The sequence below is a fragment of the Vulpes lagopus genome, chromosome 19 (genome assembly GCF_018345385.1).
Source record: "Vulpes lagopus strain Blue_001 chromosome 19, ASM1834538v1, whole genome shotgun sequence".
Classification (NCBI taxonomy): domain Eukaryota; kingdom Metazoa; phylum Chordata; class Mammalia; order Carnivora; family Canidae; genus Vulpes; species Vulpes lagopus.
In genome coordinates, this window is record NC_054842.1 from 8,551,799 (window position 1) to 8,576,394 (window position 24,596).

The window sequence follows — 24,596 nt, forward strand, 5'->3', positions numbered from 1 at the left end:
GTTTCATATGTCACAGCTCTGCCACCTGAAGAGACTCTGGATCCACAATCCCTGGATAGATTCTACTTGACCTAGCTTGACCAATTAGGGTCAGAGGTGCAGGGGATTACACAGAATGACTTTATAATAGGTATTCCTGGGTAGGGACGTAGGTCCATGAAACTGTCAAAACAAGACAGTTCTTTAGCTGGTTGTTAGAAAGGGCCTCCTGCTTAAGTCCATGTGGGGTGCTGCAGATTGTGCTGCAAAATGAACAAAACCCATTTATTTTGAGCACGAGTGCCCCCAAACATACCCTTACTCCGCCAGCAGGCCTTCAGCAGTCTGGATTTTATATTCTAGTAAGATAAAATAGGACTAATAAAAAATCGCCAACGTTTACAGAGCACTTAATGACATGATTCTTCCCTAAATGCTTTACGTGGTGGATGCCTGGGTGGCTCACATGGTTGTGTCTGCCTTCAGCTCAGGTCATGTTTCCGGGGTCCTGGGATTGAGTCTTGCATCTGGCTCCCTGGTAAGCAGGGAGCCTGTGTCTCTCTGCCTGCCACTCCGGCTGCTTGAATGTGCTTGCTCTTTCTCAAATAAATAAAGTCTTAAAAAAAATAAGTTACATGGTAACCTTTAATCCTCACAAGAGCCCTAAGGTCTAATCATCTTCATCATAATTACTTTTGCTTATTTATATATAAAGAATATTTAGTGTATATTTTTCATATATGATATTATTAGCATTCCTATCTAAAAGAGGAAACAGAGCCCCTGAAAGGTGAAGTAACACGCCCAAAGAGGAAAGTAGTGGCCTGGGTGTCCAGACCCCTGCACTCTGATTGGAGTAGTGTCTTGTCAAGACACTCCTTTGGGAGGTGCAAAGCTATTTTCACATAGGCAAATAGGACTTGTATGCTGTGACCTCAAAGCCAGGTGTCCTGAAGACATCAGTGTGGCACAGGATTTGGAATCAGACCTGAGTGGGATTGGCGGCTCTGAGGCCCTCGGGTAACCACGTGCAGTGTTTACTCACCTGTCACGGGGGACTAAAGGTATTCGCTTCTCAGGACCGTATGTGCACACCACTGCGCCCTCAAGTGCCGTGCCTCCCACTCGTCACCGGATCCAGGGAACCAGGGGTGGGGCGGGGGGGGGGGGGGGGGGGGGGGCGGCTTCACTCGCGCCTCCAGCCTTGACAGCAGGGGGCTCCCGAGGCCCTCAGCGGGGAGGCTGTGCGCCTGCGCTCTGCACATCCGGCGTCTCCAGGGCGGGTACAGACCCGGCACGCCGGGTTGCGCATGCGTGCCTCGTCCCGCGGTCGCGATTGGCTTTCAGGCGTCAGAGCCGCTGTGCGCACGCGCGGCTGCGGAAGGCAGGTGCGCCGGGGGCGATGGCTGCCAGGACTTTTGCTTCCCGCCTCAAAGGCTCGGGGCGCTCTCTGGGCGTCTTCGTGGCGGGAGCTGCGGTGGGCGCCGCGGCAGGCGGGTTCGCGGCCGTGCAGTTGCTCGAGAGGCAGAGCGCCGAGGCGGCGGCGGCAGTGAGGGAGCCCGACGGTAAGTCCGAGGGCCTGCGCCTCCTTCCCGGCCGGGTCTCGGGCTGGAGCCCTACCCCCGGCGCTCATCGCCGCCCCGACCTGCGGCCGCGGGCCCGGGGGTCCTCTGGTCTTCCCGCCGGGCCTCCCCGCTCCGCTTGGGGCCTCGCCAGCCTCCTGCGCGTCCCTCTCCGCCTTCATTTTCTCGTCTTCTGCCCCCGAAGTTGTCCCCTGTGTGTTTCCATGCCTGGGACGTCCATGGGGTCGTTAGTTCCACAACAGCCCGGAGCGTTTGTCCTCCACTGGCACGAAACTGACAGTACGCGTGGGTGAATGGATACCTTAACGCCTGGGGTCAGCGGATTAATCGGCCTCATTTTGTCTCCGTCCAAGTGAGGAGTACCCGCAGTAACCCTAAAAATGAATCCATCAGGTTATTTTATCAGCAAAAAAACAAAGGGGGGGAGGGGGGCTGATTCGGGGAGAGCAGAGGACAAGCGAGCTATGGCAAAACCGGAGGCAGGTCGAGCGACCCAAGGAGAGGAGCTTTATGCAGAAGCGGAGGCAGTTGGGGCAGGTTGTTTTGAAAAGTCTATGGGAGAAAAGTAGCAGTTCAGGGTGATGAGTTTCTCGTTGGCTGAGTGGCAGGGGTGTCAACTTGTAGGATTTGTACTATCCTTGGGGGCCTCTAGTCTATGATTCTTTCCTCCTGACAGTTCTTCTGTCCCGGTCTGTAATTCACAGTTTTTCTGTAATTGACTTGGAGTAGGGTGGCTTCCCCCTCCCAGCCTCCCCTTCTAGCTTCCAGAGCCCACTTTCCTGAGGTTTCTCTATTCATTTTCACACCTGCTAGCCCTTCTCCAAAGTATATAAATCCTCACGCTACCGGGGGTACCTTATATTTAACAATGAAAATAAGCTCATGCTCATTCTTTAACTTTCCCTGACATGCAGATTTTACTTGCTCCTTCTGATACTTCGCATCTAGCAAGAGAACTACTGGGGTAGGTTGAAGACCTGGAGAAGGGATCAATAGAGGATTATTTTGAAGCCGATTCCTTGTTAAATGTGTGCTTGGTTTCTCCCACTAGGAAAAGTAAGACCAGTTTTACTGTTTTGCCGCAGTGCACATCTCTTCTTCAGTTCCAGAACGATGGATGATAGTCTTTTAAAATATTTATAGGGGATCCCTGGGTGGCTCAGCGGTTTGGCGCCTGCCTTCGGCCCAGGGTGTGATCCTGGAATCCCGGGATCAAGTCCCACGTCGCACTCCTGGCATGGAGCCTGCTTCTCCCTCTGCCTGTGTCTCTGCCTCTCTCTCTCTCTCTATCATGAATAAATAAATAAAACCTTTAAAAAATAAAATGTTTATAAAAGGCTGTGTTTTGTCCCCACTCTGTCTTAAAATGTAATGAGGAGGTAGGCTTTCTCCCATTAAATCATATCAGTGACTAGTAATGATGGGTTTTTCTTTTGCTGCCTTTGAATACATGGTACTTTGTGGGGCAGAGATTTGGACATTTGATGTGAAAGACCAGTAAGATCAGGTCCTTATTTAAAAGTTAATGGGATAGGGATCCCTGGGTGGCACAGCGGTTTCGCGCCTGCCTTTGGCCCAGGGTGCGATCCTGGAGACCCGGGATTGAATCCCATGTCGGGCTCCTGGTGCGTGGAGCCTGCTTCTCCCTCTGCCTGTGTCTCTGCCTCTCTCTCTCTCTCTGTGTGACTATCATAAATAAATAAAAAATTAAAAAAAAAAGTTAATGGGATAGCTGCAGTTTATTTTGTTAAAACTACATGACTGATTGTAAGCAAAGCCTGCTATCTCTTTTCTCTGCCTTGGAAATAATTGCAAAATGAGATCTGATGGATTAGACTTTTGAGCCAGTCCTTTGTAAGTCTGACCCCTCTCCCTTTACTGAGTTTTTTGTTTCTAGTAAGAGTTACTAATTATTTGTTATTTTTGTCTCCCTCTCCCCATTTTCATTTTTAGGTTCTGCAGAAAAGTCTCTCTTGGAACAATTTGGAGTCCCTTTAACTGGAACAGAGACTAGGCATTACACTAATCATGCCTTGTCTTATGATCAGTCAAAGCGGGTGCCCAGATGGGTTCTTGAACATATATCCAAAAGCAAGATAATGGGTAGGTGGTTAGAAGTAAAGGCATTGATGAAAGGTATTTCCAAATTTAGAACAAGAAGGATTATTGATTCAACCTTTTTCACATTACAGCACATTTAGAAAATGATGGTGTATGTTAGCTCACTTAGATAAATGGACCTACCTAGTAGCCAAGGAGCTCCAGACTTCCCAGCTTTCTAAGGGGCTGAGAGGATCAATCAATATCTCGACATAGGAGTTGGAGGCTCTGTCCTAAATATTACTACAACTAGCACTATTTGTTCACTAATCTCCACAAATAATTTAAAAATGCCTGCCACATGTCTGGCACTGTGTTGAGCTTTGGGACCAGAGCAGATAGACTCTACGTTCTTGGCACTTTGAGGTATGTGGGGTGTGGGTTGACCTATCAAACAAATAATCATGAATGTATAATTATTATTGGTAATAACTGTTCTAAAGGACAAGTGATTGCAAGTTGGGTTAGTATAAATAAGGAACAGTAAAGAATGTGATGAGCGATGATGTAGGAGAACCTGATTTTGATTAGCAAGGCTTCTCCAAGAAAGTGGCTTGGAGGGTGTTTGGCTGTTACCTGGGCACAGGAGTTGAGTGGTCCTTGGATTGTGGACAAGAGCATTCTACACAGAAAGAAAAGCACAGCTGCATCTCTGAAGGCCCCAGTGTGAAGAGTTTTTGTTCCTTTAGGGAACTAAAAGAAGGCCAAAGTGGCCAGAGCAAGGGAGAATCTATGAAATAAGACTGGAGAGGTCTGCAGGCATGTAAATCTGTTCGTGGTTGTATTTTTTATATGTTTTTATGTCTTGGTGGATTCCTGTAATTAAGGTGATCAGACTTTGACGTTTAATGTTAAATTGATTTTTATGTATATTATTCTACTTTCCTTAAACTGTTAACTACTTGTCTTGCCTTTCACTCATAATAAGGATTACCAATTTAATAGCTGATTTTATTTTCATTTATTGGTTACCAGTGAAAGTTAATATTTTTGTGAATTATTTGTGAGTTATTTTTACCATTTTCAGTTGGGATATTGTTTTTTGAATTGATTTGTGGGGGTCTTTTATGAGATAAAGTGTTACCTTTTTCATAGTGTTTTATTCATATTTTATTTGCCTTTTAATTTGCTGTAAGGCCTGGATTTTGCTTGCTGCTAGAAGGAAACTGATGTAGTTGGAAACTTCATCATAGCAGTTGAGAGTTGATTATAAACTTATATCAAGAGAAACTCGATTTAGTCTAAGCCTAATGAATTTCCTTTAAATACAAAACTTTTTCCAAGATGTAAGGAATTTCAGCTTTACTAATTTTATCCTGCTATTAAATTACCATTTTCAGAGGCATATAAGAAAACACTATATTTCACATTGTAAATCCTGTGGGCTGTGTACCTTGAAAACAGGAAGCAGTATATTTGAGATTTACTTGATTTTAGTTTTTTTTTTTTTTTTTTTAAAGATTTTGTTTATTTATTCATGAGAGACACACAGAGAGATGCAGAGACATGGGCAGAGGAAGGAGCAGGCTCCCTGTAGGGGCCCAGTGCGGGACCTGATCCCAGGCAAAGGCGGACCTGAGCCAAAGGCAGATGCTCACTGCTGAGCCACCTAGATGTCCCTACTTTATTTTAGTATAAAGAGTCTTTGTTTTCAGTAATGACAGACTAGATCACTCAGACTAACTGCTAAAAACAAGAAGAAATGTTAGTAGTAGTATGTAAGAAGTATGTAGGAAAAAAAATCACTTAAAAAAAGAGTCAGCATGATTGTGGTGAATTGCCAAGCCAATGTCTAAGGGAAAGCCAGAATCCAGAGAGGTAAGAGTGGTCTTGGTAAACCAAAACCACATTGCTTTTGATTCTGCACCTTTGCAGGGTGAGGGAGACTGAACATGAGTCCTAAGACTCCTCTAAGGTAAATTATCTTATAGGAGACCCTCCCCACATTAGCCTGGAACCCCAAAGGGCTGTACCCTGTGGGGAGAAAGGGGAGGCTAGAACTAACCTGCCTGCTCACCATAGGAGACCATGTGGAAAGTTGTCTTGGCACTGAGCTGAAAGGGTCAAAAGGAAAATAAAAAGTTTGTTCCAGAGAAGTGGAGGCCACAAACTGGCTATCATGTAGACTTATAGCCCAAAGCCATGGAGCCTGTATAGATCAAGTCCTTAAGCCGTGAACTTGGTATAACATGGTCCTCCACTGGCTATGCCTCCAGATAACCCAATAGAAACAAATTTATATTTACCTCAATGAAGGGATCTTTATCCCACAGATGAATTTTCAAAGGCAGTGAGCACGAGGCAGAGATAACCAGGCATATAAGGAAGTGATTCCAGTGATAATAATATGTAAGAGAAGTTTACTAATAGTTCTGTCATTTTTTTTCTCTTTACAAAGTGGTTCTAAAAAGCTAGGTATCAGATCATTTATTCTGTCTTGGGATCTGATCATTTGAAATTTTTTCTGGCTGAATGAGATGACATTGGAATCAGTAACTTCATTGGTCTCCATTTTAAACTTTTTGAGTAGCAGCCTGTGTTCTGTTTATTCCTATCATTTCTGTAATTTTACAAGATCTGGCCTAATGACAGTGGAAAATGTAGTATTAGGATTTGCTCAAGTCCACTGTGGCAAACTATTCTGGAGGTGTCAGAATATAAATAAAATTGAGATTTTTTTCCTTCCCATATGTTACTCAGATATTTTGTTTTAGGAATTTCTGAATTGAACTCATAACCTAAATGTTTTGTCATGGCTTAGGAGGCAGCAAGCAAGATATCACAGACACTCTCCCCTTTCCATAGGCTCTGCTTGCCCAGAACAAATTGTTTCATGACTATATATATATATCCATTATTTTAATTTTTTTTTTTTTTTTATTTATGATAGTCACACACACAGAGAGAGAGAGAGAGAGAGAGAGAGGCAGAGACACAGGCAGAGGGAGAAGCAGGCTCCATGCACCAGGAGCCCGATGTGGGATTCGATCCCGGGTCTCCAGGATCGCGCCCTGGGCCAAAGGCAGGCGCTAAACCGCTGCGCCACCCAGGGATCCCCTATATCCATTATTTTAGTACATAAAAACTTGTCAAATGTATTTGCACAAAATATGATACATGAGGGTCTTTTTAAAAAGCAAGAATTTATTATGTAGGTAAGCTTTTTATAGAGTTCAGCTATTTAATTGGTCATTGTTTTTACTTAAATACTATCCAGAGGATTTTTTTTTGCCTTTAATTTGAAAGAATAGAAACAGAAGTATATGAGATAGCTACACTGTATGAAAAGCATTCTTTCCTAGACTAGTCCTTGCTAAATTCAGATGAGGTATCTGAACTATCCCAGGAACTTGAGACATGCATGCAATCACTAAGAACTAGCTGCTCAGAGAGATACTAGCCAGCAGCAAACAGCTTGCCTTGCTTAGAAAATCTTGAGGGATATTTGTCCACTGATAACTTACCATTTTGTGTGTTTTTCTTCAGGTGATGCCAACAGAAAACATTGTAAGTTCAAGCCTGATCCCAACATCCCACCAACCTTCAGTGCCTTCAATGAAGACTATATTGGGAGCGGGTGGTCACGAGGACACATGGCTCCAGCAGGAAATAACAAATTTTCATCTGTAGGTATATATTTTGGGAAGGATGGGAATGTGGGGCTGATAGTCTGTATACCATAGGACTTGGGCATTAAAAGCATAGGAGTCAAACCTTAAAATTTGAGAATTACTACTCTTATTTTGTATTTTCCTTTCTGACTTAATTCTTTTTTTTGCTCAGATAATGAGATATTCTTAAACAAGTTGAAAAAGTAAAGCTAAATGCTATATGTAAAAGAGAACTGGAGAGCTCTTAGGAGCTAATTATATATTCATTTTTATTTTGAAAAATTTCAGACCTGTAGAAGGGTTGAGAGTACAGAAGAAACATTTTTGTCTATAGAAAAATTGAAAAGATAGTACAGCAAACACTTTTTTTTAGGAAGGGGGAAGGAGCAGGGAAAGGGAGAAAGAATCTTTTTTTTTTTTAAAGATTTATTTATTTATTCATGAGAGACACAGAGAGAGAAGCAGAGACATAGGCAGAGGGAGAAGCAGGCTCCATGCAGGGAGTCTGATATAGGACTCAATCCCAGGACTCCAGGATCACACCCTGAGCCAAAGGCAGATGCTTAACCGCTGAGCTACCCAGGTGTCCTGAGAGAGAGAATCCTAAGCAGGCTCTACACTCGGTGTGAAGCCTGATGCAGGCCTCAATCCCATGACCCTGAGATCACAACCTGAGCCAGAGTCAAGAATTGGATGCTTAACCTACTGAGCCACCGAGACGCCCCAGCAAACCCATTTTGATATGTTTTCTTCGTATATACATACATATGTATGTATGTATATGAAAAGTCTTTTTTAACCATCAACAGTAAGTTGTAAACATCATTACACTTTATTCCTAAATAGATTATTCAGAATATTGTGTCGTCTAAGAATGACAATATTGGTATACATGACAAGAGTATCATGCCAAGAAGTGTGTGTATATGTATTTTTGAATATTTTTTTAATCTTTGATATACAGTTCATACTCCGGTTTGCCAAATTGTCACCGTTGTGTTCTTTACAGCTTTTTTTTGATTCAGTATTCAGTCATGAATTATATACTAAGTTGTCCTGTCTCTCTAATCTCCTTTACCTTAGGGTAAGTTATCTGCCAATAAAAAGGAGAGAAATATATTTTATGACATGGATATTTATTGCATCAATCGTTGGTGATTATTGTCATTAAGGTAGTGGTTTTTAACCTTAGATACTCATTATAATCACCCCGGGATGTTTCAAAAAATCCTGATGCCCAGACCTAGAGCAATTAAATCAGAAACTCTAAGGAGTGGAACCTAAACACCAATATTTTAAAGTTTCCTGGGTTATTCCAGTGTGCATTCAAGGTTGAGAACCACTGCTTGAAGAGAAGATAATTGACGGCATTGGTAGTTAATACAGTTCAGTAGAAGGAAGTGATAGTGACAGCCTGGTATTTATGGGTCAGGAGTGTGAAATGAATGAACACAGTGGCCAGAGATTGAGAAGAACAAAGAATTCTTCTCTGCCACTTTTGAACTAATATGTTTGTATTGTATTCCTTAAATAAGTTTTCTGTAAGTTGACCTTTGTGGAGAAACTCTTTGCCAGAGGCTGAAAGCCAGAATTTATCCTTTAGCCTTATAATAGAAACTTTATTCGTAGAGTCTGCATTACAGGTTTGAATTTTAAGAAGTGCAAAGAAAGCTAGCACACCAAACTACTTTTTTATATCCCTTTTTTGAATAATCATTATTGAGCTTTCTGACCTGGAATAGCTGTGACTTCCATTTATTTAAACAAGTAGTCATTGTAATTGCCTAGAGCTAACATATAAGGAACTGGCCTTCTATGTCTCTAAAATCTCAAAGGGGAAGGCATTACTTTGCAGGTTACTATTTTTATTTCTTTTCACAGAAAGCCATGGCTGAAACTTTTTACCTTTCTAATATTGTGCCTCAGAATTTTGATAATAATGCTGGATATTGGAACAGGTGAGTGGTGAGAGTTTTAAAATGTGATTCTGTGGGTGATGAATGATGTGCCAGGAGAATGTACTAGTGTACTCATTAACTGTTTCTCTTTATTTATCAAAAGCTAGCAATACTGAAGGTAAGTACTTTGCTGTGTGTTGGGAGTTCAGTTGTCTGTGGGAGTACAGATTTCAAAACAGCCAGGCATATTGATCCTATTTACCACCGGCCAGAAGTCAAGTCAAACTGCTCAAAATATTGTACTGAGGAAGAGATTTTTGAGTATGTCCAGAGGACACCATATTTTTTTCTACTTGTATTTCAAGAGTTGCTGAGCCTTTGAAAAAAAAAAAAAGTTTTGGTACAATTAAACATAACTGTTAACCAGGTTTTTTTTTTTTTTCTTTTTCTGTTAACCAGTTTTTGATAAAATACATAACTATAAAATCATCTGGGCTTTTTTGCAAGTTTCTTGACACTTCTAACGAGTTCTGTCAGGGATCTCTTTAAGCATCTAAAACTAGCACTGATTGAGATTGTTTCAGGCTATTACATTTTCCTCAAACTACTTTGTGGTTTAAAATAATTAAGAGAGCACCCACACTCAAGATGAACAGTTGTCAGTCATGGCTACACATTTGTTTTGTCTACATACCCTCTCTTCCCCCACTCATTATTTTAAGCAGGTGATAGCTATGTTATTTTATCTATAAATGTTTTAACATATTTTTAGAAGATAAAGAGTTTTTAAAAATAGAAACAAAGCATGATTATTGCCCCTAAAAAATTAAACAGTAATGCCTTATTGCCAATTTTACAACTTAGTGTTCCAATTTCTCTGATCGCCCTTAATTTTTTTTTTTTTCTGGTTGATTGGTTTGAATCAGAATTTGAACAAGGACCACACATAGATATGTTTTTTTAGTACTTTTAAAAATCTATAGGTGAGGATGCCTGGGTGGCTCAGTGGTTGAGCATCTGCCTTTGGCTCAGGGCATGATCCTGGAGTACCGGGATCGAGTCCTGTGTCAGGCTCCCTGCATGGAACCTGCTTCTCCCTCTGCCTGTGTCTCTGCCTCTCTCTCTGTGTCTCTCATGAGTGAATAAATAAATAAAAAAATCTTTAAAAAAAATCTGTAGGTAGTTTCTCTTCCTGTTTTGTTTTATTTTGTTTTTTTTTTTTTAACCTTGCAGATTATTTGTTGAGGATCTGGGATTTTTGTCTTATGGAGTTTCCTCTTTATTTTGTCTGGCCGCATACCTGTGGAAGCATTTAACATTTTCCTTACTTGGGACGCCTGGGTGGCTCAGCTGTTGGGCGCCCGCCTTCGGCTCAGGTCATGATCCCAGGATCTGGGATCGAGTCCCGCATTGGGCTCCCTGTGAGGAGCCTGCTTCTCTCTCTGCCTGTGTCTCTGTCTCTCTCTTTTTCAGTCTGTGTCTCTCATGAATAAATAAATAAATCTTCAAAAAAAAAAAACACCAAAATTTTCCTTTCCCAAGGAATATATTTTTGAGAGGGTAATTTACCTTATAATTAGGCATATATGCTGTGAGTTACAGTACTGTTGATTTTACTTTTTAGATAAGGAAGTTGAGGGATGATAACATTCATTGTTATCTCTCATAAATCTCTCCCATCTGCAGTATAAGAAAGTACATGTTAAACCTACTTGCCATTTTTATCTAGTAAATTAGCAAAACCATTTTTTTTTAAAGATTTTATTTATTCGTTCATGAGAGACACAGAGAGAGAGGCAGAGGCACAGGCAGAGGAAGAAGCAGGCTCCATGCAGGGAGCCCGATGCGGGACTCGATCCTGGATCCCAGGATCACGCCCTGAGCCAAAGGCAGATGCTCAGCCGCTGAGCCACCCATGCATCCCAGCAAAACCATTTTTAAATGATAAATTCCGGTATTGTAAAGATTGCTGTGAAACTGTGGTGTCGTATTTTGGAGTTTATAGAGTAAATTGGTTCAATACCCTTAAAATATTGCTTTTGCATATAATCAAATGTTATTAAAGTATAATCAGTAAGTAATTCTGGCCCTTGAAATTTATCCTAAGGAGTGTTGCATTATATAGGAAATGTTAGTATAAACCCAATTGCCTTACAATAGAAATGGTTAAATAAGATGTATCAACTTGTTGAAGTGGTATGTAACTCTTGAGAAAAGTTTGAGAACTACAGAATAGAAAGATAAGGGAGAAGATGAAACAGAATTTCAGTTCTAAAATGTACATTGAATGCACACATGAGATAATGTAGCTGGTTGTGAGTATGTATAATTTTTAAGTTTTCTTGTGCAGCAAAGAACTGGGAAAATAATTGTTTATATGGTTATAATGTTTTGTGCAATATTATCTTGTTCACATCATTTGTCAAATTCAGCATTCCCTATATCTTTCATAGGGATTTGATATGGTTTGCTTCTTTTCTGCATTTATGTTTGTGAGAATATCACACCTTTTTTCACTTTGTTTTTCAGAATAGAAATGTACTGTCGAGAACTGACAGAGAGGTTTGAAGATGTCTGGATAGTATCTGGACCGCTGACCTTACCTCAGACTGGAAGTGATGGAAAGAAAACAGTTAGTTACCAGGTAGGGACATGTTTTAACATTCAGGCTTATGTTGTTTGTATGAGATTATAATTTCATTCTGTATTCTACTTTTTAATTTTATTTATTGAACACCTGTTGTTGGAATAATAGGCAGAGGGGATATACTGATGCATTAAAAAGCAACCACTGACTTAAAGGAGCTCACAGTTGAGAAAGGGAGAAAAAAAACAAAACAAAAACCAAAAAAAGGGGGGGGGGGCAACCCAGGTGGCTCAGCAGTTTAGCACCGCCTTTGGCCCAGGGCCTGATCCTGGACACCCAGGATCGAGTCCCATGTCGGGCTCCCTGCATGAAGCCTGCTTCTCCCTCTGCCTGTGTCTCTGCCTCTCTCTCTCTCTCTCTCTCTCTCTCTCTCTCTTTCTCTCTCTCTTTCTCTCTCTCTCTGTCTCTCGTGAATAAATAAATAAAATCTTAAAAAAATAAAAAAATATAAAAAAGGGAGAAAGACTTATTATCAGTTAATCACTCTTACGTGTAATATGCTGTACTAGAGATAAATACATAGATGAAGGGGTATCGCAAGAGGACTGACCAACTCTATTGGTGTGGGTTGGGAAGACTTAACAAGGAAGTTATTTTTGAGCTAGATCTTGACAGATGAGTCAAGACTAAACTGAATCAGAGAACAACCATAGCATACACTTGAATCTAATGTAATACTGTCAACTATACTGGAATTAAAATTTTTGAAAATGAGGGGCAAAAAGAGTAAACTGAGTCAGGAGGGGAGCATGGGAATTCCAAAAGATGTAGCAGTGTAAGCACAGGATGTTTGTGATTAACAGCATAATGGAATTCAGGTATCATTGATAAAGATTAGATCTGAGAGTACAAAAAAGTATGGATGCCTCAAAGTAGATGAGGATTTCTATGATAGGTAGGACAGGGGCCAGATAGTAAAGGGCTTTGTAGTCCATGAAGGTTTGGATTTTAATTTTTAGATAGTAAGAAGTCATACATTTTTTTTTTTAAGCATGGGAGACATTTGATTTGTTTTGGGTTTTATAAAGAGTATTCTGACAGCACTGTGTAGAGAGGTAGAGGTAGGTAAGGAAGGGGTGTTGAGAGAGAAGTGAGAGATGAGGAAATGAATGGGACATTACTGCAGTGGTCCATATGAGAACAGATACAGGGCCAAACTCAAGCAACTGGAGTGAGGATGATAAAGGAATACAGGAAAGCATAACCACAAATTAACTCTTTGAGTGAGGACATTTAGATGGCAGTGAGTGAAAAAGTGGGAGGAATGGCTTTTCTTTTACACGCTTGAGTTTTTGTTTTTTTTTTTAAACAAAGGTTTTGGGGTGCCTGGGTGGTTCAGTTGGTTAAGCGTCTGCCTTTAGCTCAGGTCGTCATCTCAGGATCCTGGGAAAATTGAGAATTGCATCTAGAGGGTAGCTGAATTGATACAGTGATGCTGTGAGTTCTGTACAGGGTGGGGAACCAAGTGGAGTAAGGAGGAAGAGGTGATAGAGTTAGTAAAGAGGGATTGAAGGACTTCCTGTAGGTCAAAGAGATGTATTCGGAGGGAACACCTAGCTCAGCTCTATATTTAATAAATATTGATTAGGTTATATGATTACTTAAGAGTCTGTGATAAAACTGAATGACCTGAGAAACAGATTTAGGAAAAAAAAACCCCAAAACTTTAGGGTGTGTTCTGTCCCACTTGATGAGTAAGTATCCAGGGTGTTCACATAGGTTCTCACAACCTCAGAATATTCCAGGTGTTCTTATGGGAGGGCAAGAATGGCAAAGGAGTCAGAATTTTAAGCAGATTAATTTCTCTCCTCTGATCAATTTGCTAATTTAATTTTAGTATTTTTTGTTACATTAGAAGAAAAAAATTGCTTAAAGCTTCCTATATTTTCTTATTTTTTTTTTTTTAATTTTTATTTATTTATGATAGTCACAGAGAGAGAGAGAGGCAGAGACGTAGGCAGAGGGAGAAGCAGGCTCCATGGACCGGGAGCCCGATGTGGGATTTGATCCCAGGTCTCCAGGATCGCGCCCTGGGCCAAAGGCAGGCGCCAAACCGCTGCGCCACCCAGGGATCCCTATATTTTCTTATTTTTAAAAAATGAGTTATTCTTGATCTTTGTTAAATCCTCTACTCTTACCATTGGAAAAGAGGTTCTTCTGACTTTGACTCTTTTTTTTTAAAGATTTTATTTATTTATTTGAGAGAGAGAGAGCTCATGTACATGGGCAAGCCTGGAGAGGGGCAGAGGGAGAAGGAGAAGCAGACTCCCCACTAAGCAGGGAGCCCGATGCGGGACTCAATCCCAGGACTCTGGGACCATCACCTGAGCCAAAGGCAGATGCTAAACCCAGCCACCTGGGTGCCCCCCTGACTTTGACCTTTAAACATTAAGTGATCAAGTTTTTTTTTTTTTAAAGATTTTATTTATTTATTCATGAGAGAAACAGAGAAAGAGAGAGGCAGAAACACAGGCAGAGGGAGAAGCAGGCTTCATGCAGGGAGCCCGACATGGGACTTGATCCCAGGACTCCAGGATCACACCCTGGGCTGAAGGCAGGCACTAAACTGCTGAGCCACCCGGGCTGCCTGATCAAGTTTGTTTTATGTGTGCTTTGCTTTCATAAAATTGAAAGCTTACTGTGTAGTAGAAAGTATATTGTTTTTCTTAAATTGGATATAATTTTTAAAAATAGAACTTACACAAAATATTATGTATCTGCCAGTTCTTTCTGCTCAGTGGGCCTAGAAGCAGTGATATGCAGTTTAGCAGTGAGCAATACCTTAAGACCAGATCTTGTTTCTAAAAAAAGCAACTCCTACTAGAAGAACTGGGCATGTGAGGAAGTGCCTGATTCCAGGGGTGGTACAGGGAAAGTACAAAATGGAACATCTTGTGCCAGAAAGCAAGAAGTGCTCAAATGGTGGGGACATGTCAAAAGGACATAGACATCAACTTGCAGGAGTTCTACCTTACTGTGTCTGGAGCTATTTGGTATCAAAATATAATTGACTATAGACTTACTGAGTTGAATATGAATCCTTCTTCTTCTTCTTCTTCTTTTTTTTTTTTTTTTTAAGATTTTATTTATTTATTCATGAGAGACAGAGAGAGAAGCAGGCTCCATGCAGGGAGCCTGATGTGAGACTTGATCCTAGGTCTCCAGGATCAGGCCCTGGGCTGAAGGCGGCGCCAAACCGCTGAGCCACCTGGGCTGCCACGAATCCTTACTTCTAATTCATAAATAAATACATGAGTGTAAGGAAAAACTTCTGCTTACTGTGTAGAATGTCAGCTAATAAATTTATAAGAATGAAAGAGTTAGAAAAAATCATTTTGGGACACCTGGGTGGCTAAGTGGTTGAGCGTCTGCCTTTGGCTCAGGGCATGATCCCAGGGCCTGGGATCAAGTCCCACATCAGGCTCCTTGTGGGGAGCCTGCTTCTCCTTTTCTGCCTATGTCTCTGCCTCTCTCTGTGTCTCTCATGAATAAATAAATAAAACCTTAAAAAAAATCATTTTGCGATCATCATGGCAGTAAGGGATTCAGACAAGAATCATCAGTGGATGCTAAAACTAGTGATGCAAGTTTTATGGGAAAGAGGAAGTTTATATAGTTAAAAGTCTCTCCACAGATTACTTATTTTTTTTTAAAGATTTATTTATTTATTATTTATGATAGACATAGAGAGAGAGAGAGAGGCAGAGACACAGGAGGAGGGAGAAGCAGGCTCCATGCTGGGAGCCTGACGCGGGACTTGATCCCGAGACTCCAGGATCGCGCCCTGGGCCAAAGGCAGGCGCTAAACCGCTGAGCCACCCAGGGGTCCCCCACAGATTACTTATTAATAACAAAGCAAGAAATGGTAACTGTACAGTGGAGAAACTGTCGTTAACCAAGTGATCAAGATTAATACTGTTAGTAATGGCATTACTGATAAGCTGTACTTCCTGGTGGGATGCCCTGAGAAGAATACAGGATCACTTCTGTGATATTTCTGCCAAAAAGCATAACATTGAATCTCACCATGCAGAAATACCAGGCAAACCCCACTGAGGGTCATTCTGTGAAACAGCTGCCTTGTACTCTTCCAAAATGTTAGCATCATAAAAGACAAAGGCTGAATAACTACCCTGGATAAATGGAGACTAAAGAGTCCTGAAAACAAAATACATTGTGTGATCTGAGGTCAGATCCTAGATCAGAATAGAAACGTGATGAAAGAGGACATTATTGGACAGTTGGCAACATTTGAGATACGTAGATTAGATCACTGTATGTTATCAGTCTGTTAAGTTTATTGATTTTGATAATCATACTGTGGTTATATAAGTGAGTGTCTTTACTCTTAGGAAATACGTCCTAGAGGATGTGTCTATGACTTATTTTCGAAGGGTTTATGGAAAAGAAAAATAGAGGAAAAGAGAGTAATAAAGCGTATTGGGCCAAGTGGTAACAGTTGGTGAAGCTGTGAAGGGCACATAGGTGTTCTTTGTACTAATCTTATAAATTCTATATTTGAAATTAATTGAGAATGAAACATATATATATGTATATATATTTTGATGTATCTTTTCTATACAACAATCCTGCACTACACTAGAGTATATAAAACCACCCACTAAAGACTTACCTTGCTTCTCCTAAATAGTTCATCAGTAACTGCTATTCAAGTCTTTTTTTTTTTTTTTTTTTAAATTTTTTTTATTTATTTACGATATTCACAGAGAGAGAGAGAGAGGGGCAGAGACATAGGCAGAGGGAGAAGCAGGCTCCATGCACCGGGAGCCCGACGTGGGATTCGATCCCGGGTCCCCAGGATCGCGCCCTGGGCCAAAGGCAGGCGCTAAAACGCTGCGCCACCCAGGGATCCCCTCATCAGTAACTGCTATTCAAGTCTTAAAGAGAGTTTTAAAAGAGACTTGTCAGCTCTCCTCACCTGAATTAGTGCCATGGTGATAAAATGTGTGAGAGCAGTTAAGATCAGCTTCCTGAAGAGTAGACTTTGAGTAATAATCTTGTTTTTGGTTTTTACATGAAAGCCTTACTGGTCTTTGGTCTTTATTTTCAAGTTCTGTGCTCTGAACCTGTACTGTTAGTTTCCCATGTCCATATTAACTCACAGGACCTATTCATGCTCATTAGTAAATCTTTAATCCACCAAATCTTCCAAGTACCTGTCATGTGGGAGGAGGAATGTATACAGAATTATAAATGACATGCCTTAACCTATACTCTTGACTACTTTCTCCTTTCTTTCCTGGATTTCACGTCCACAAGTTATCTCTCTCAATTTCTTTGAGTCAGCAACTGTTATCAATTCTCTTTCTTAATAACTTTTACTCAGATTTTGCTGAAGCTCTGAACACCTGCAGTGTAATAGTAATAGAGGCCTATGGTGACTTTCTCTGCCTCCCTTTCTGTTGGGGCCAGTCTGTCTGGAGTCCAGAAATCATGACAGAGAAAGTATATATTTTTGTTTTTCTCATCCTCAAAACCATCAGAAATGAGTAGTACCAAAAGAACAGAAAAGGAAACTTCATTTGTACTGAAATCAGGAAATGTCCATAGTCATATCAAGAATGTCAGATAATATCTGAAAGATAAAATACATTTGGACTAAATTATAAAAGGTCATTAAAAAAATTTTTTTTTACAGATTTTATTTATTCATGAGAGACACAGAGAGAGAAAGGCAGAGACATAGGCAGAGGGAGAAGCAGGGTCCACACAGGGAGCCCGATGTGGCACTCGATCCCGGGACTCCAGGATCACACCCTGAGACGAAGGCAGACGCTCAACCACTGAGCCACCAGGCGTCCCAATTATAAAAGGTTATTAATTTGGTATGTGTTTTTTTTTTTATCAAAGTGTGGGGCAGAGTACTGGAATTAGTAAGGAAGTTTTTAGTAAGGAAGAATTTCTTAGATTCTTTTTTTTCCTTTCTCTTCCATAGAACCTTAGAGAGCAGATACCTTTCTATTAATTTTAAAGCCTTTGAATCTATTTTTCATTAATTATATATTATGTTAGAAGTTGTGAAGCTAGAGGCACCTGGGTGGCTCAGCAGTTGAGCATCTGCCTTTGGCTCAGGTTGTGATCTCGGGGTCCTGGGATACAGTCCCACATGGGGAGCCTGCTTCACCCTCTGCCTATGTCTACCTCTCTCTCTCTGCATCTGACATGAATAAATAAAAATAAAATCTTTTAAAAAGTTGTGAAACTAGATACTTATATTAAATGTAGTTTAATCTTGATGCCCACTCCCACCCCCCCTCTATGGCATTGAAACCATAATTGCCAATCTCTCTCTTTTTTTAAGATTTTATTTTATTTATTTATTTGAGAAAGAGAGCATGCTCATGAGCTGGGGAAGGAGCAGAAGTAGAGGGATAAGCAGACTATGCTAAGCTGAGCCATCCAGGTGCCCCTGTAATTGCCTATCTTTTAATGAGCCTTGAATTTAAACTTTAAAAATTTGTTGTTAAAAAATAAATAGAAATTTGTTGTTATGGAACTATATGTGAATAGTAATGAAAATGTTAAACCTTAAACATTAAAGTATATGATATCATAATGAAATTCAAATAGTATAATATATGAGTGAGAGGAATAGTCAACTTCTGGTCCCAGTTCCACTGTCCATTTTCCTAGTTCTTCTGGTTATCTCTCTATCTGAGAATAACGGGTGCTACACTGTATTTCTTAATTTCGATTTACCCATTTTAAACAGTCTCTGTTGATGCTTTTACTATGAAATATATGAAATTTCTTTAGTTCACTTCACAAGCTGTTACATTATGTGTCATTCATGTTATTTTTAGTTCTTCTATTGGTAAATTTTACATCATAACCTTTATATAGTATACTTATACCTTTACTTCTTGATCTGTTATTTATGTATTGTTGAGGTTTATAGCATTTACACTTGAGTTTACTAGTTCTAATTTGGTCTGAGCTCTGCCTATAGCAGAGATGTAAAACAGAGTGTTCCTGGGTCATATCCAGCCCATAGATTATTTGATTTGGTTCACATAGTATGTTGTTTTTTCATTAGTTGGTAATTTTTCATAATTGGGAAGAGATTTCACATAAAAATCCAGGTATTAGGTTCTCTTAAAAACAGATGACTTAGAAGGACAAACAGTGTATGTTCTCATTCATTTGGGGAATATAAATAATAGTGAAAGGGAATATAAGGGAAGGGAGAAGAAATGTGTGGGAAATATAAGGAAGGGAGACAGAACATAAAGACCCCTAACTCTGGGAAACGAACTAGGGGTGGTGGAAGGGGAGGAGGGCGGGGGACGGGGGGGAATGGGTGACGGGCACTGAGGGGGACACTTGACGGGATGAGCACTGGGTGTTTTTCTGTATGTTGGTAAATTGAACACCAATAAAAATTAATTTATTAAAAAAAAAAGAGAGTCCCATGCCGACATTTAGCTTAATGATTCATATGGAATTTTCACTGTCTTTAAATGGTGATAAACTAGTCACTTTGGCTAAATGAATGATATTTCCCACAAAGATAAATACACTTAATTCAGTGGTAGTTCTACAATGTTCCTAATAAATAATGCATTCTTGGGTTCAGGAGATGCTGAATATATCCTGGACCAAGGAGTAAGCCAATTACACTTTGATACGACATCTACAAATAGTGGTTGTTTTGTGGAGAGTCAAATTTTTATATAAATTTACTAGATCACCACATTCAATACTACAAAATTTTGTAGGTAAGTTATTTATTTCTGGCAAACTTTTCTGAGTTTATTGAGATTTTTTAAAATCACAACCTGAAAATACACAGTTCTGTAATAGATTTATTAATACCTCCTGTTTTCTCTTTGGACTGTGACTTATACAAAACACTGGCTCTGGCATAAATAAATCCAGAAAAACACTCTAGATCCAAACAAATTCCAGAATGGCCCAAAGTACATTAAAAAATATTTTTAATTGAAGTGGAAATTTGACTACCAATTTAGTCTCCTCAGGCTTTAAATACCAAGATGTAGATTTGAAGTCATACCCATGCTCCATTCTTCACCTTCCCACCTCTCCACCACCTATAGCACCGAGGGTAAATTTAGCATCTAAGATAAGATGAAAGAGTTAAATTCAAATAGTCCTTATTCACCATATTCCCTCTCCAATAGTGCAAATGACTCTAACCATGACCAAATCAGGGAAAACAAAAACTGGATGAGATAGCAGACCACACCTGTTAAGCATAATGCCAAGCAGATTGTAAGAACTCAATAAAGTATACCTGTATTATTTTACAAAAAAAAAAAAAAAAAAACAACAAAAAACAGATGACTCAGACACTTGGCACATATTCCCTTAGGTGCACTCACTAGATGAGAATAGTAGCTTTCTCCTTCAGTGGAGCCCGTGTTCCTCCATTCATCATAGTCTTCACCTGGCCCATTTCATCCATTTATATTTCCTGCCTAGCCCTTGTTGGTCTTTGAGTTTTATAATCCTGGCTCTATTAAAACTGTAAAAACAGCATGTATAGTACTGTGAATCTTTAAGTAGAATGTTTCGATTTGTTAAGAAGTAGGTATGATCCTGTATTAAGTCTGTGCCACTGGAGAGATAAGTATTACCACAAACAACAAAAATTTGGGAGGTGGAAAGTAAAGGAGACAGGGTATTATAATTGCTATTTTAAAAAATATAATAATATGCTTTTACTTTCTACTGCAGACCATTTAACCTTTCTATCATCCTATTTTTTAAAAAGGTAGATCAGTTTCTTCTTAAAGATATTCTTGGAATCCTCTGACTTCTGTTCTAATATGAACTGTTTGTTTCCTCCCTTCCATCCCTTTTCTCCCACCCTCCCTTCTTTTCTTCCTTTCATTCAGCAAATATATATTAAGCTCCTACTGTGTACCTGGCACCATTCTAGGCGTTTCTGATAATAGCAGCAAACAAAGCTGTATGTTATTTGGAGCTTAGGTTATAGTGGAGGAGATGCACAATAAACAATATTAGAAAAAGAAAACACAAGGTTGGAAAAGAAAGACAGAATAGGCTGCTAAGAGGAAGTGAGGCTGAGCAGAAACCTAAGTGAAGTGAAGGAGGAGTAACGTATATGAGGAGTTTTCCAGCAAGTGAAAAGACACCAGGGTGAGGTTAGCTTGGCATATTTAAGGAGCTGCAGAATGCCAGTCTGACTAGAGCAGAGAGCACCGAAGAGGAGGAGGGCAAGGTAGAGAGGGAGACAGTGGGAAGAAATCCAGGTTGTATTCACAGAGCGTGATGCTATTTGATCAGGATAGTGGCATAATCTGGTTTAGAATTTTATTTTATTTTATTTTATTTTATTTTATTTTATTTTATTTTATTTTATTTTATTTTATTTATTTTAATTAATTAATTAATTAATTACTTTTGTTTAGAATTTTAAAATTTTTTTTTTAAATTTTTTATTTATTTATGATAGTCACAGAAAGAGAGAGAGAGGCAGAGACACAGGCGGAGGGAGAAGCAGGCTCCATGCACCGGGAGCCCGATGTGGGATTTGATCCCGGGTCTCCAGGATCACGCCCTGGGCCAAAGGCAGGCGCCAAACCGCTGCGCCACCCAGGGATCCCTGTTTAGAATTTTAAAGCCCACTCTGGCTGCTGTATGTGAGGAATAGAAGAATAGCTGGACCACCTAAAAGGCTGATGGAATAGTCTAAATGAGAAGTAATAATGGCTTGACTAGGGGGGTGGTGGTAGAAATGGTGAGAAATGGTCTCATTTAGGATGTCCCTTGTAGTAGAACGGATGGTACTTCCTGATGGGTTAAGTTGTAGACAAAGAGGTAAAGAGTAGTAACACTAGCTTTCAGTCTGAGATCATGAAGATCAGAGAGAAGCAGGTCTGGAGGCTGGAAATCAGGGGTGGTTTTGGCTGTGTGAATGGGAGATTGTTTGATATCCAGAGCAAGCTATGTGTTTGGTTCTTAGGAGAGGTTGAAGTGATCTGCTTGGGAGTGGTCAGCACAGCAGATGGTATTTTTTTTTTTTTAATTTTTTTATTTATTTATGATAGTCACAGAGAGAGAGAGAGAGAGGCAGAGACACAGGCAGAGGGAGAAGCAGGCTCCATGCACCGGGAGCCCGACGTGGGATTCGATCCCGGGTCTCCAGGATCGCACCCTGGGCCAAAGGCAGGCGCCAAACCGCTGCGCCACCCAGGGATCCCAGCAGATGGTATTTAAAGCTGTGATGAAATCATGTAAGTGAACATAGATAGGAGAGAACAGATCTGAGTTCTTAACCCTGGCGGGCTCAGACATTCAAAAGTCAAGAGGAAACAATTTTTGAGGCAGAAGAAAAATCAGGGAAGAGTGGTGTCCCTGAAGCCAAGTGAAGAAAGCATTTCAGGGAGGGAATGATGAGTGAAATGTTGAAGGAATGATGAACTGATCATTGGACAATCTGTATAAGCTGTTGTAGTTTTAAGTCAGCTGCACATCTCTCTGTTTCTTTACAGATAGCTGTTAGCTTAGGTCCCTTTTATCTTGGGCTCCCTCTTCCTCCTTCTTGGATTCCTTGTTTTGTTTTGTTGGCGTACATCCTCAGATTCTTTCTGGAAGAGTCGTTGGATGGTAAATTTTCTTGCTATGTGACAGGCTCTCCAGGACAGTTTTATGTACACTGTAAAGTTTGAGAATCATCCTTTTAGGAAATATTTTTCTAGCTTCATCCTGGAGGCAGGACAAGGGCCTGCTGCTTTTGGTCACGCAAGAATTCTGTAGGTGGATTCGTCTGTCTCACACCTTGATTTTGACACCCTTTACTTGAGCACAATGTAAGGGGCTGTGAATATCTAAGCTTTGACTCCTTCCTCTTTGTTTTATCTAACATGTCAGCATCTCTGTCTTCCAGAAATTCATGGCACTTCTTAGTCCACTAACACATTACTCTGTCATTCTCTGTACTTGCATGAATTGGTTCTGTGTCAGGCCTGATTGCTGCCATTTTGGGTGTGTATGTATATTTTTTAGATTGAGGGAAGAAGAGGAGCATAAGCCTGGGCCCAGGTTGCCATCTTGAACTAGAAACCTCCTTTAATATTTGTTCATTAGTTTTTCGCACATCCTTGGCAAAGCAAGTTGATATTTTTAAACATTTCACTTTGAAATAATTTCAAATTTGTAGAAAAGTTGTAAGAATAAAGAACTCTCCTACATGTTTCACCTAGATTCATTAGTTGTTAGCATTCTGCAGTGTTTGCACCCTCTTCTCTATGCATACACCTTATACTGATTAATATCTCAATCATTCAAGAGTTCATTGCAGATATCTTGTCCCTTTCCCCCTAAATACTCTATTCTCTCCCATAACCACCATATAATTATCAAATTTGTGAAATTCGACATACAAGAATATTATCTGGAGAATGGTCCATATTCGCATTTTGCCACTTGCTCCAATAATATTCTTCGTACAGTTTTTCCCCCCAGATTTGGAATGAAGTCCAGGATCATGGATTGCATGCATTTAGCTGTCATGTCTCTTTAATCTCTTTAATCTTTAGTCTTCTTTAATCTCAAACGGTAGTTCCTCAGCATTTTTGTCCTTAATGATGTTGACATTGTTAATGGATATAGGCCAGTTGTTTGGTAGTATGTTCTTTAAATTGGGTTTGTCTCTTGTTTCCTCTGATTAAATTCAGTCATGTTTCTGGTAGAACACCCCAGAGGTGAGCTTGTGTGCCCCTTGGTGCATCACAACAGCATGCATATACTATCTGGTTGTCCTGTTATGGTGATACTAACTTGGATCACTTGATAAAGGTGGTGTCTTCTAGATTTCTTCACTGCTAAGTTATCATTTCCCCTTTGAAATTAATCAGCTATCTTTAGAAGTCATTTGAGACTGTGTAAGTATTCTTTTCCTCTTCAAACTGTCACCTGCTAGTTTTAGCAGCCACTGAATATTCTGGCCTGAATCAGTTATTACTATAATTGTTGGCAAGTAATGATTTTTTAATTAGTATTTCTTTTATTTTTAGTAATTGACATTCTACTGTAGGAAGAGCTTTTCCTTCTTATTTATTATCAGTATGAACTGATGGATTCTTATTTTATTCAGTGAATTTTAATCAGTCTGCTGTGTACATTTTCATGCTCAAATTGTCTCCAGTTTGGCCAGTGGGACCCCCTTCAGGCTGTCTCCCGTGTGCTCTGACACATCCTCATCATGTTCTTAGCACTTCTACTTTCTGGCATAATGTGATATTCCAGGCTCATCTTGACCAGACTCTGGGATCAGCCATCTCTGTAAGGAGCTCTGGTTCCTTTTAATGGGGTTTAGTATTTAGAAACCAGGATCTGGATGACAAGTTGATTCTTGAGTGCTCGGGCTGCTGTTGGCTTGTCATGTGTGTTCACCACATTTATTTTTAGCCTTTTATAGTGGGTAGAGAGAGAGCCCCAAAGAACATAGTATACAAAATCTATTGCCTCTAGTTGTTCACTGTCGGGAAGGCCTTTTTTTCCATCTTCATTGTTCCTTGGTGTTTTTTTGAGATTTATAGACCCTGGTCATAAAGAAAGCACTTACCTGTGTGTGTGTGTGTGTGTGTGTGTGTGTGTGTGTGTGTGTGTGTGTTTGTGTGTGTTGTGTGTGCATATGCATTGGTGAATGTTGATAGGAATGTATCTCCCTGGAGAAGAATATTGTTTTTCTTTTTTCTTTTAGAATCGTATCAAAGTGATTTATTTTTTTTACATTTTTTCACTAACAGCTCCTCTGTAGTAATGGAGC

The 24,596-nt window shown here is 40.1% G+C and overlaps 1 protein-coding gene across 4 annotated transcripts in view; it reads left to right on the plus strand.

Moving 5' to 3' along the window:
• The first annotated feature begins 1,312 nt into the window (after positions 1-1,312).
• Positions 1,313-24,596, plus strand: part of EXOG (exo/endonuclease G) — a 30,329-nt gene continuing 7,045 nt past the window's right edge. Inside the window, exons 1-5 of one of the 4 annotated variants that reach the window (XM_041733977.1) lie at positions 1,322-1,544; positions 3,516-3,665; positions 7,149-7,288; positions 9,155-9,231; positions 11,701-11,815. In XM_041733977.1, the coding sequence (XP_041589911.1) occupies positions 1,382-1,544; positions 3,516-3,665; positions 7,149-7,288; positions 9,155-9,231; positions 11,701-11,815 (645 nt within the window). In that variant the 5' untranslated portion in view covers positions 1,322-1,381. Of the gene's footprint in view, positions 1,545-3,515; positions 3,666-7,148; positions 7,289-9,154; positions 9,232-11,700; positions 11,816-17,520; positions 17,665-19,189; positions 19,558-24,596 lie in introns of those variants that run through there. The other 3 variants (XM_041733978.1, XR_005984579.1, XR_005984578.1) reach the window with 3 other exon arrangements.